This window comes from Sinocyclocheilus grahami, unplaced genomic scaffold, assembly GCF_001515645.1.
Source record: "Sinocyclocheilus grahami isolate Dianchi unplaced genomic scaffold, SAMN03320097.WGS_v1.1 scaffold354.1, whole genome shotgun sequence".
Lineage (NCBI taxonomy): Eukaryota > Metazoa > Chordata > Actinopteri > Cypriniformes > Cyprinidae > Sinocyclocheilus > Sinocyclocheilus grahami.
The window spans coordinates 794,795-807,163 of record NW_015505533.1 but is presented as its reverse complement, the minus strand read 5'-3'; the positions used below and the strand labels follow the sequence as shown (position 1 = coordinate 807,163).

Here is a 12,369-nt window from a genome sequence, read left to right as displayed (position 1 = left end):
CTCTCTCTCTCTCTCTCTCTCTCTCTCTCTCTCTCTCTCTCTCGCACACACGCGTGTGATTGACGTTGCTCGTCCACTCCTGCAGGGTGACCCCAGCTCTCTGATCGATGAAGATGCCGTGTGCTGCATCTGTAACGACGGTGAGTGTCAGAACAGCAACGTCATCCTGTTTTGTGACATGTGTAACCTGGCAGTGCATCAGGAGTGCTACGGCGTTCCCTACATCCCCGAGGGCCAGTGGCTGTGCCGCCGCTGCCTGCAGTCACCCTCCAGAGCCGTGGACTGCGCCCTGTGCCCTAACAAGGGCGGCGCGTTCAAGCAGACAGACGACGCACGCTGGGCTCATGTGGTGTGTGCCCTCTGGATTCCTGAGGTGAGCGGCGCGCAGCAGGTACAGATTCTTAAAGAACTAGGAAAGGCTGTGATCGTCTTGATCGGAGTCTTGCATATGGAGGGACTGTGATGGCGTCCGCTGAATTTCATTACTTCACTTTTTTCCCTGATTCGCTCTGGCATCGACTCACATTAATGAACATTTACTCCAGAGGATGATGAGTCTTTAGATGTTGTGTTGAAGTCTTTTGAATGTGTGACTCCCCTTGAAATTGCTGTTACATATTAAAGGGTTAGTTCACCCAAAAATGAAAATTCTGTCATTAATTACACACCCTCATGTCGTTCCAAACCTGTAAGACTGCCGTTCATCTTCTAAACACAAATTAAGATATTTTTGATGCATTCTGAAAGCTTTCTGACCCTCCCATAGACAGCAAGGATACTAACGCGATCGAGATCCAAAAACATAGCAAGGAGATCGGTAAAATAATCCATGTGACATCAGGGGTTCAACCGTAATATTACGAAGCTACGAGAATTCTTTTTGTGCGCAAAAGAAAAAAAATAACGACTTTATTCAACAATTTATCTCCTGGAACGGCGCGCTTCCGGCACTGAATGGAGTAAATGTGTTTTTTTTATAGCTCTCCATGAGTCTATAATATTTGCTCTCAAAAAGTTGTTAACTTGACATTCTGAACAATGCCGTCAAAGCATAAGAAAACTGAAAAATCGAATACAGAAGATGCGGGAGGCAGCGGTGCCAACAAACACAGACATAATGGAAGCAATAGCGAAATTGAACGGATCCTTTGACAGAAATTTTGATGTCCTTTCATCTACCTTAACGGAGTTGAACGTATCCATCGCTAACATTTCTTCCAGAGTGACAGTGACGGAAGAGACTGCAAAAGTTCACGAAACCCGCATCGAGTCACTTGAGAAACGGTGTGCGCACCTGGAGGCCGAATGTGAACTTAAGGAAAAAACCTGTGACTTCGAGTCAAGATCTCGACGACAAAACATTCAAATTGTCGGTATAAAAGAAGGCGCTAAAAATGGTAAACCTACTGAGTTTGTCACAAAGCTTCTGGCCAATATGCTGGGCGAGGAGAACTTTGACCGTCCAATTCAGATCGACAGGGCACACCGTTCGCCACAACCACTAAGAGATGGCCGCACTCGGGCAATTATTGCCCGAATCCATCACTACCAAGTGAAAGAACAAATTTTGCGACTGGCAAGATCGAAACCTCTGCAATACGATGGCAAAGCGATACGTATTTTTCCAGATCTCGCCGTTGACGTCTTGAAACAGAGACAGAAGTTCGACAACATACGAAAGAAATGCTGGGCGCATGAAGTGAGATGCGGATTTAGTTTTCCTTCCAAGTTCATCGTGACCGTGAGGGATAAAGAAACAAAGACCTTCGACTCACCCGAGGTTGCTGAAGCATATCTAAGAAGCGCGGTGGAGAACTGGTGAAATGTTGAAAACGCTACATTGGACAACGGAGTCAGAAAAGACTTGTGTGTATATAATTCTCTTTGATATATTGGAAAGACTGCAAGGTATCATTTTTGTTGTATTTTGTAAGATGAGTGGGGGGCTGTACTAACAAGAATGTCAGGTGGCATCGAGGGCGAGTTAAAAGATGCAAATGTTTTTTTTTCGCATCTTAAAAAAAATTGAAACGCAAGAAACGCATATTATAACGACAACAAAGTTTAGCATTAAAGCTCCATGGATGTCTCAAGCCTACCAGTCAAATTTCTCTACCAAAGCTAGAGGAGTAGCAATTATTATTAAAAAGTCTGTCCCCTTTATACATAAGCAAACTATTAAGGATAGGAATGGCAGATATTTGGTTGTGTGTGTGTGGGGAGATAAATTCATTACCCATTACTTTAGTGAATGTGTATGGTCCTAACTTTGACGATCCTTCATTTTTTGAGAACGTCTTCAAGATTGTACCAGACTTTATGCATTCACAAGCCATCATGGCTGGTGATTACAATTGCGTGTTAAATGTGAGGTTAGACACGCATCCCCGTCGAACCATAATAAGTAAATCGGCTGGTGTACTAAGTAATTATATGCAAAAGTTAAATTTAATAGATTGCTGGAGAGCTTTGCATCCCTCGGATCATTTTTTTTTTCATTTTATTCCTCAGTTCATAAAACTTATTCAAGGATTGACTTTTTCCTAATAGATTCCAGATTGTTGCAACATGTAGTTTCAACTGAATACCATAATAGATTATTATCAGATCATGCCCCGGTTTCTCTTAATTTAAATATAAAATATAATAGAGGAAATTATTGCTGGAAATTTTATATGTTATTAAACGATCACAAATTTTATGAGTATCTTTCTAACAAGTTTTCATAGTTCTTAGAAAATAATGATAAAGGAGATGTATCCAATTTGGTTCTTTGGGAGACAATGAAGGCGGTTATCAGAGGCGATATTATAGCATATCAAACAGCTAAGAATAGAGAGAACAAAGCCAAATTAAATGAAATTGACATACAAATAACAAATCTGGAGAGTGAATACAGATCAACTAGTTGTGAGACTACTTTAAAGAAAATTGTTGCACTGAGAAGTGAATATAACTCATTTATTCCTCAGTTCATAAAACTTATTCAAGGATTGACTTTTTCCTAATAGATTCCAGATTGTTGCAACATGTAGTTTCAACTGAATACCATAATAGATTATTATCAGATCATGCCCCGGTTTCTCTTAATTTAAATATAAAATATAATAGAGGAAATTATTGCTGGAAATTTTATATGTTATTAAACGATCACAAATTTTATGAGTATCTTTCTAACAAGTTTTCATAGTTCTTAGAAAATAATGATAAAGGAGATGTATCCAATTTGGTTCTTTGGGAGACAATGAAGGCGGTTATCAGAGGCGATATTATAGCATATCAAACAGCTAAGAATATCCAAGGAAATTAATCATTGCTTTGCTGATTTCTGTAAAGAAGTCTATGAATAAAAATGTAAAACAAGCCAAGAGGCAATAGAATAATTTTTTTTCTCAATTGGATCTTCCCATTCTTAGCACTGATGCAAAACAATCCTTAGATAAAGAAATTACACTATAAGAAATAAATGAAGTAATAGAACAGTTACCTAATAACAAATCTGTGGGTTCGGATGGCTTAAGTGCGGAATTCTATAAAAGAATTCAGGAAAAATCTTTTACCTATAATTCAAAGATTGATTAAAAGTGCAACAACACAAAATACATTTTCACCAACAATGTATGAAGCGAGTATAGTATTAATTCCAAAACCGAGGCGGGACAAGCTGCAGATGTCTTTCTATCGCCCGATCTCTCTCATTTCCACTGAATCTAAGATTATAACTAAAATTCTTGCGAATAGATTGAAAAAGTACATCTGTTCTATAATTCATCAGGACCAGACTGGTTTTATGCCAAAGAGACCTATATATATTTTAATTTGATTATAACAAGAAAAACATAAAGACATGTTATCTCATTAGATGCTCAACGAGCCTTCGACCAAATACAGTGGAAAAGCATGATTGCTGTTCTAAAGAAATTTGGATTTGGTTCAGAATTTATTAAATGGATTGAAATAATGTATGCACATCCAGTAGCTTCTGTTATTACCAAACAAAACATTTCAAATCCATTTAAGTTATCTCGAGGTACACGTCAGGGATGCCCTTTGTCTCCTTTTTTGTTCGATATCTCAATGGAACCATTAGCAGCCAGTATTAGACACCATCCTACCATAGCGCCTATAGTGATAGAGGGCAGACCCCAACATCTTTCGTTGTATGCGGATGATATTCTCCTGTATGTTTCCAACCCTGAAATGTCTATTCCACCATTACTTGAGCTTATTGAAAAATTTGGCAGTCTTTCTGGATTCACAATAAATTGGGAAAAAAGTGAATTAATGCCAGTCTCTGATGATTTAGATAAAAAATATTTATCTAGCACCAAATTTAAAATTGCAAATCTCTCCTTTAAATATTTGGGTGTAATCACCAAAAAACCTGAAATGTTATTAAAATTGAATTGGAAGAAGAAAATTGATCAGCTTAAAGATGATATAATTTTTTGGAAGACACTCCCTATGTCCATTGTAGGCAGGATTAACGCTATAACGGTACTTAAAAGATTTTTGTATATATTTCAATCAATTCCTTTATTCCCCTTATTTTAAACAGCAAGAATCTATTATAAGCAGCTTCATTTGGGACAACAAGATAGCTAGGATTAACAAGAAACATCTAAACAAATCTAAAGATCAAAGAGGGTTTGGGCTTCCCAATTTTAAGTTGTATTATTGGGCAGCTAACTTAAATACTTTAGCGTGGTGGAGGAAGACTGATTCAGTGGAGTTAGGTGACGAGCCAGAATGGTTAGCAATTGAAGAAGCTTCTTGTTATAAGACTTCATTAACAGCTCTGCTTAACAGTCTCGTCAAAAATATCAATGGTAACATAGTTATTTCAAACCTAATTAAAGTATGGAAACAAATCAAGGTATATTTGAAAATTCCAGATTTATATTTGGATACCCCAATCTGTAATAATCATGCTTTTCCTTCGGGGTTACATGAGATCTTTTTTCAATGGAAACATATGGGTATAGTAACAATACAAGATCTTTATAGGGAAGGTACATTTAGTTATTTTGAACAATACTATGCTCTTGTTCCTGCTCATTTTTTCCGTTATTTGCAAGTCAGAGACTTTATTAGGAAGCACAGTTCAGACTTCAAATCTTTGAATTTAAATCCAACTTTAGAAAGTATTGTTAATGTACACCCTGGTGCTAGTGGTACTGTCAAATATTTACAAATTATTGGTAGAAAAGGTGGACAATAACACTCACAAAATAAAACATGATTGGGAAGAGGAAATGGGTTTTAATATTCATGAAAACATGTGGGATGAGTGCTTGAGAATGTTCTGTAAATGCTAGACATAATTTGATTCCGTTCAAGGTAATTCATAGGCTTCATTATTCTAAATTAAAACTTCATAAAATTTATCCCACGATTTCCCCACTCTGTAATAAGTGTAAAACATTAGAAGGCACCCTGTTTCATTCTTTATGGTCATGTAGTAAAATTCAGCCATTTTGGAAATGTATATTTAAATTTATTTCTGAAGTGTATTCTGTCGACTTGGAGCCTGAGCCTTGTATTGGACTTTTAGGTGCAGAAATTGCCTTTTGCAGTTAATATCAAACACAGGCCATTTCACTCTGCATGTTACTTGCAAAAAAACCCTGATCTTACAGATGTGGAAAGCTAATATAAAGCTTTAATGTTCTTGGCTCAAAAGTCATGTATTGTACAGTGTTACAGCTAAAGGTGTTCAATGTCGTATTTTTCCTGTATAGTAGCTATTTTGTGACATTGTGTGTGTTGTTTCAAGAAAATGTAAATAAAGAAAAAAAAAAAAAAAATGTATCACCCTGATGCCATTTTGAAGAGTATCCACTGAACGCAAACAGCGTATGTTGTTCTGTGTCAGCTGCGCCTCAACATATTCATGCGCACAAAAAGTATTCTCGTAGCTTCGTAATATTACGGTTGAACCCCTGATGTCACGTGGATTATTTTACCGATCTCCTTGCTACGTTTCTGGACCTTGATCGTGGTAGTACCCTTGCTGTCTATGGAGGGTCAGAGAGTTCTCGGATTCCATCAAAAATATCTTAATTTGTGTTCTGAAGAAGAACGAAGGTTTTAAGGGTTTGAAACGACATGAGTGTGAGTAATTAATGACAGAATTTTCATTTTTGGGTGAACTAACCCTTTAACTCTTTCGGTTTGGTTAGATTTCACTTTTAGGTTCCAATTCGCACACTCTTGATTTGATTTGATCTCGATTAATTTGGATATCAGGTACAGTACATGTCAGCTTTTCTTAAGGAAAAGCTAAATCTGTAAACTACAGGGCCAACCCTGTCAGTTGGTGCATTACTGTAATATCAAAGTTTAAACGTAACCAGAGATGTAACGTATGAAAATTTCTTATCACGGTTATAGTGACCAAAATTATCACTGTTATCAGTATTCTCACGGTAAAATTTTTAAATGTGCTGGAAATGTTTAAAAAGTACTGACACATAAATAAACAACAATAAATAAAATTACTTTTTGTTTGCATAAACACTAAAACAAGAACATTACCAATGATGTCTGGATTTTAAATAACATGACAGGCAGTTTATCTAATAGCATATACAAAAAGTTCCAATAAAGCTTTGAAAAAGTTTCATAAAATGGTAAATCTCACATTTGGCCTTTAAATAAAAAAGGGTTGTCAAAATGATTAATAAATGATTATATGTATTTTAGGGGTGTAACGGTTCGGTTCGATACGATATCGTCCCGGTTTTGTTGTTGTCAATTCAATCAATTGACACCAAATTGCCACTAATTCGTTTTCACTAAAGTGAAAGTAAAATGCCAGACGGAAACTGTACACAGACTGAATGTGAGTCTCTGTAGATCCACTCTCTGACAGCAGGTGGCGCTGATGGAGCAGCAGAATTACAGCTGTTTCCCAGTTAACCAGCATTGTGATTAAAACACTACTTTATTAGGTATTACATGGAGCGAAGATGAAAACAAAATGCCATCAAATCTTTTCTGAAGACAGTCAGAACCTTCAGAGGTACATTCATTTAATTAATTCATATATTCATTTGTATAATTCACTTAGCACTCTTACAAAACCTCCCAGCTTTACGCCATGTTTTCACACAAAACGAAACTGCTCTGCTGCTGTGCTCTTACTGAAAACTCTGATTTATGCTGGACAGTGTTTATTTAGCCTCAGCTGTTCAAATCGCGGTAATCGAATACGGTTATAATGATGATTAAAATATGAAACGGTAATACTAACTATGGGGAATTTTATCTTGATTTATCGTCAAACCGGTCATAGTTTTGATGACTGGTTTGACGGTCATCAAAACGATAAAACAATAACAATAAAAAAAATCTTAGTTTAATGCAAACATTTAAACTGCACATAGCAACTTTTATAATGATGTAAGTGTTTCTTTTCCAATTCGTTGCTGAAATATAAACATTTAAATGGTAGCTGTCTTAAATTACTTTCATGACAAATTTATTCAAACATGCATTCAATAATGAAGACACTAACAGCTAAAGTAAAAAATATAAAGAATATGTGATATAGTGCATATATTTAGCAAAATGCTCCTTTCTAGAGTTATTGACATTGATATGCTATGGACATTGAATGTTTTTCCTGAGGTAAATGTGACGTTATGTGACATTGTTTTATTTACATCTTTCCACTGATTTGATCGATTACATGAGACATGATGCATTTTAGTAAGTTGTTCTGTTTCTTTCAACATGGCTTTGTTCATGTTTATTTTGTGTTGTAACAAATAGTAAAGAGGAAAAGATGGTCAGTTCATGTGCCGCTGAAACTGAGACGCTACAGTGATCTGTCACACCACATTAAAACAGCATTTATTGCTTGAAGTTTTTGATAAAATTGTCAGTTTAAAAGCGTTGTTTCTTTCCTTATTACAAAAAAATGTTTAGTGATGTTGTGATGCATCAACAAAAAGCAGCATAGACTGAAAGGTCGATCTTGGGATTTTAGAATCGATATCACATCATCAACATGAAGATCGCTCCAAATAGAATCAGTGCATCCCTAGTTTGTGTGTTTGAGTTATTTAGAGGACGTTAAGACGTTATTTATGTAAAGTCTTGCCTTGGCAGCTAGCTGAAATAATATATATATATATATATATATATATATATATATATATATATATATATATATATATATAAAATTAAAAAAAAAATATATATATATTTAGGTAATATACTTTTTTTTAAATTTTTTTTTATGGATTTAGTTTTAACGATTAATAACCCTGCTGCAAGGAAGGCACTTTTTGTTCAGCGCTTCATCACATTATGTCTGGTTTTAACAGGTTCAGGTGATGTGTTCCTAATATCATTTCCTGCTGTCCTGACAGGTGTGTTTTGCTAATACGGTCTTCCTGGAGCCCATCGACAGCATCGAGCACATCCCTCCTGCCCGCTGGAAGCTGACCTGCTACATCTGTAAACAGCGCGGCTCTGGTGCCTGCATCCAGTGCCACAAAGCCAACTGCTACACCGCCTTCCACGTCACCTGTGCTCAGCAGGCCGGCCTCTACATGAAGATGGAGCCTGTGCGCGAGACCGGCGCTAACGGGACTTCATTTAGCGTGCGCAAAACAGCCTACTGCGACATCCACACGCCGCCAGGCTCCGCCCAACCGCTGGGGGGTGTGGGAGGGGCCAGCGCAGGCTCCTCCCACAGCGAGGGCGAGGCGGAGGATGAGGAGGATGTGGCGGGAGGCGAGGAAGACGGGAAGGGCTGGAGCTCAGAGCGCGCCAAGAGGGCCAAAGCAAAGTCACGGCTGAAGATGAAGAAGGCCAGAAAGATCCTGGCCGAGAGGAGAGCGGCCGCGCCGGTGGTGTCAGTGCCATGTATTCCACCGCACAAGTATGCACGATATCAGCTTTGATCCCAAAATAATATGCAACCCTGGAGCACAAAACCAGTCTTAAGTCGCTGGGGTATATTTGTAGCAATAGCCAAAAATACATTGTATGGGTCAAAATTATCCATTTTTCTTTTATGCCAAAAATCATTAGGATATTAAGTAAAGATCATGTTCCATCAAGATATTTAGTAAATTTACTACCATAAATATATCAGAACTTAATTTTTGATTAATCATTTGCATTGCTGAGAACTTCATTTGAACAACTTTAAAGATGATTTTCTTAATATTTAGATTTTTTTTGCACCTTCAGATTCCAGATTTTCAAATAGTTGTATCTCGGCCAAATATTGTCCTATCATAACAAACCATACATCAATGGAAAGCTTATTTCAAAGCTTAATTCAGCTTTCAGGTGATGTATAAAATCTAAATTTCAGAAAATTGACCCGTATGACTGGTTTTGTGGTCCAGGGTCACATATTAATAAATTACCCCTATAATGTAATGTTACTCTAACTTTGAGTAATGACACTGAAGGCCCCTATTTATTTCAAGTGAAATAAATGCTCATCAAGGCTCTATGTATTTGATCAAAAATACAGAAAAAATAAATAATAATATTGTGAAATATTATGGCAATTTCTAATATCGGTTTCCTGTATTAATATATCTGTAACGCAGCTCAGTATTTTCAGCATCATTACTCCTGTCTTCAGTGTCACATGATCTTCAGAAATCAGTATAATATATGCTGATTTATTATCAGTGCTGGAAACTGTTGTGCTGCTTAATATTTTATTTGTAACCTCTGATCGTTTTTACTTTGATTCTTTGATGAATAAAAAGTAAAAAACAATTATTCTAAATAAAAAAAGAGAGAAAAAATGCCTGACCCTAAACTTTTGAATAGTAGTGCATATTGTAACACAACATTTCTATTTAGGAAATGGTTTTTTTTTATTTATCAAGGAATCTGGAAAAAAGTATCACCGGTCCCAAAAATATTAAGCAGCACAACAGTTTCCAGCACTGATAATAAATCAGCATATTATTATAATTTCTGAAGGATCATGTGACACTGAAGACTGGAGTAATGATGCTATAAATTCAGCTTTACTTCACAGGAATAAGTTATTTTAAATTATATTCAAATAGAAACTTATTTTAAATTGCAACAATATTTCACAAAACATTTTTTCTGTATTTTTGATCAAAAAGATACAGCCTTGATGAGCATAAGAAACTTCTTTAAAAATGTTACTGATCCCAAAAGTTTGAACGGCAGTGTAATTTCAAACGTTCAATGGTTCTTAAGGAAATGCAATGGTCAGATGAAGTGTGCAGAGCACTCCAGAAGCTTTAGTGTGGTGTCTTCTGCTTCAGGTTGAGTAAGATCACCAGTAACCTGACGGTGCAGAGGAAGGGTCAGTTCATGCAGAGGCTGCACAGCTACTGGACGCTGAAGAGACAGAGCCGCAACGGCGTTCCTCTCCTGCGGCGTCTCCAGACGCACCTGCAGTCCCAGCGCAACGCTGAGCCGCTCCCCACCACGGTGCGTACAAGAGATCGCTGGGAGAACGCAAGCAGGAGCTTCTCACTGACGCTGTGTTTGTGTGTTTGAGCAGAGGGACGGCCAGGAGAAGCACTCGGTGTTGAAGGAGCAGCTAAAAGCGTGGCAGAGACTCCGGCACGACCTGGAACGAGCCCGACTGCTGGTGGAGCTAATCCGCAAGAGAGAGAAGCTCAAGAGAGAGACCGTAAGACTCGTCACCGTGTCCTAACTACACACGACGACACAAGTTTTTCATACTAGGGGAAGATCCTCCAACATGTTCTCTCTGCTGAATCCCTTTGTCCATTAAGCATGGTTTATTCAGGGTGTCTGTGGGTCCTTAAACAGTCTTAAATAATGTTTTCCTAATAAAAGTCCTTAAAAAGTCTTAAAGGTGCAATAGGTGATTGTCTTCAGAAAATGTTTTTGTTATGCCGGTTGAAAGTCTCTTCAAATTCCGATAGCAATCATTAAGTTGTCTAAATGTATTTGTCTGTATTTATATATTCTGTGGAAAGCATAGGATCAAGAAATGTTCGTCCAATCAAAACGCTCGGTCCTAGCGTTTTAATTGGCTTTTCTACCTGCCTGTCAACGTATGTATTACCATACCTCTGCGCACCCTGTTCGTGCAGACAGGATACGTCATCAGCGCGTTCACGCACGCTGTGCAGACAGAGTGAGAATGGCAGACAAACATCAACAACCCGACTTTCCTTCCTGGTATTGTAGTGCTTTTAAAGTTTTCTCACTGGTGAATGACACATGATGTAGCCCAGCGGTTAATCCAGTCCGTGCGCCAGCTCGTTAGAAGTGAGCTACGTGCATGAACTGTGTTCCGATTAATGTGATACCTACACCGTGTTCATTGCTCCCTCCTCCCTGAGCAGGGGTTTATTTCACTTCGGAGCATGGGCTGGAATTGGGAACCGCTGATGTAGCGAATCAGCTCAAAGGGGAAATATGGATAATTAATCATAATCATAACTAGTTATAATTAATTATAAATATTTAGATCCGCTGTAAGTATTTACTTGACCTCTCAGGGTCAACTGTCTGGCAATTCTAAGAACATTAATTTCTTGGTTAAGGGAAATAACTTTCTAACTGTACAATTCTACACCGAGCCTGTAGCATAAATCTGCATGATTAAGGGACTCCAGTTATGAGCAAACAATGAACAACGTCAAGTGTGATACAAGTAAGACTTTATTAACTACATAAACACTTAAACTAGTCTAACATACGCATACAGTTGATATAGAAAAAGGAGTTAAAGTTTAGGCAGTAAAAAGAAGAGAAATAAAAATATGAAGCTATGGTACCATTTGATATTCAGCAGATCTCCAGCCTGAAGGGAACATCAGTTTCTTAGTTCAAACACACCTTTGTAAAAAGGCGCAAATGATACCTAATGTATCAATAAGACTTAAGTTTGATACTTGCACGTCTTGTCTGTCTGAAAGAGAGGCTTGATGCAATCTGAAGGTCCCAGTTGATCTTTGCTGAAGTTGGTTGATGAAAAAGAACCAGTTTGAGTCCGAGAATCCCAGTGAATGGAAAGTCAAGGCCGAAGCCTGGTGCAAACTTAGGGTGTCCTTAGGTGCTTTGTCGCTCACATTTTCATCTTCTCAGAATCTAACCAAACCGCAGACTGGAGGCGGGTCACTGATGTGAGGCCTTTAAGGTCTGAGAAGATTCATGCCTCTCAGTGTGGGCTTGTCCAATATAAGAGGCTGAAATTCCAAGCGGGAGCTTGGAAATACTGGGGAGTTTTATGACCCTTTGTGTAAAAGCATGGTAATTTGCATATGAAACTTGAATCAAAATTACTAGAGATTCTCAGAACACTAATATATTGCCTATGTACCAACATATAATATACACTCTCGTTTAGATCATCAGAAGACGAATTCATAG

General features: G+C 37.7%; 1 protein-coding gene across 2 annotated transcripts in view; it reads left to right on the top strand.

Annotated features, from left to right (window-relative positions):
- LOC107548749 (bromodomain and PHD finger containing, 1) overlaps positions 1 to 12,369 on the top strand; it is a 55,999-nt gene that overhangs the window by 10,161 nt on the left and 33,469 nt on the right. For both annotated transcript variants that reach the window (XM_016229557.1, XM_016229556.1), the window contains exons 4-7: positions 86 to 373; positions 8,379 to 8,893; positions 10,281 to 10,449; positions 10,523 to 10,654. In XM_016229557.1, coding sequence (XP_016085043.1) covers positions 86 to 373; positions 8,379 to 8,893; positions 10,281 to 10,449; positions 10,523 to 10,654 — 1,104 coding nt within the window. The remainder of the gene's footprint in view (positions 1 to 85; positions 374 to 8,378; positions 8,894 to 10,280; positions 10,450 to 10,522; positions 10,655 to 12,369) is intronic.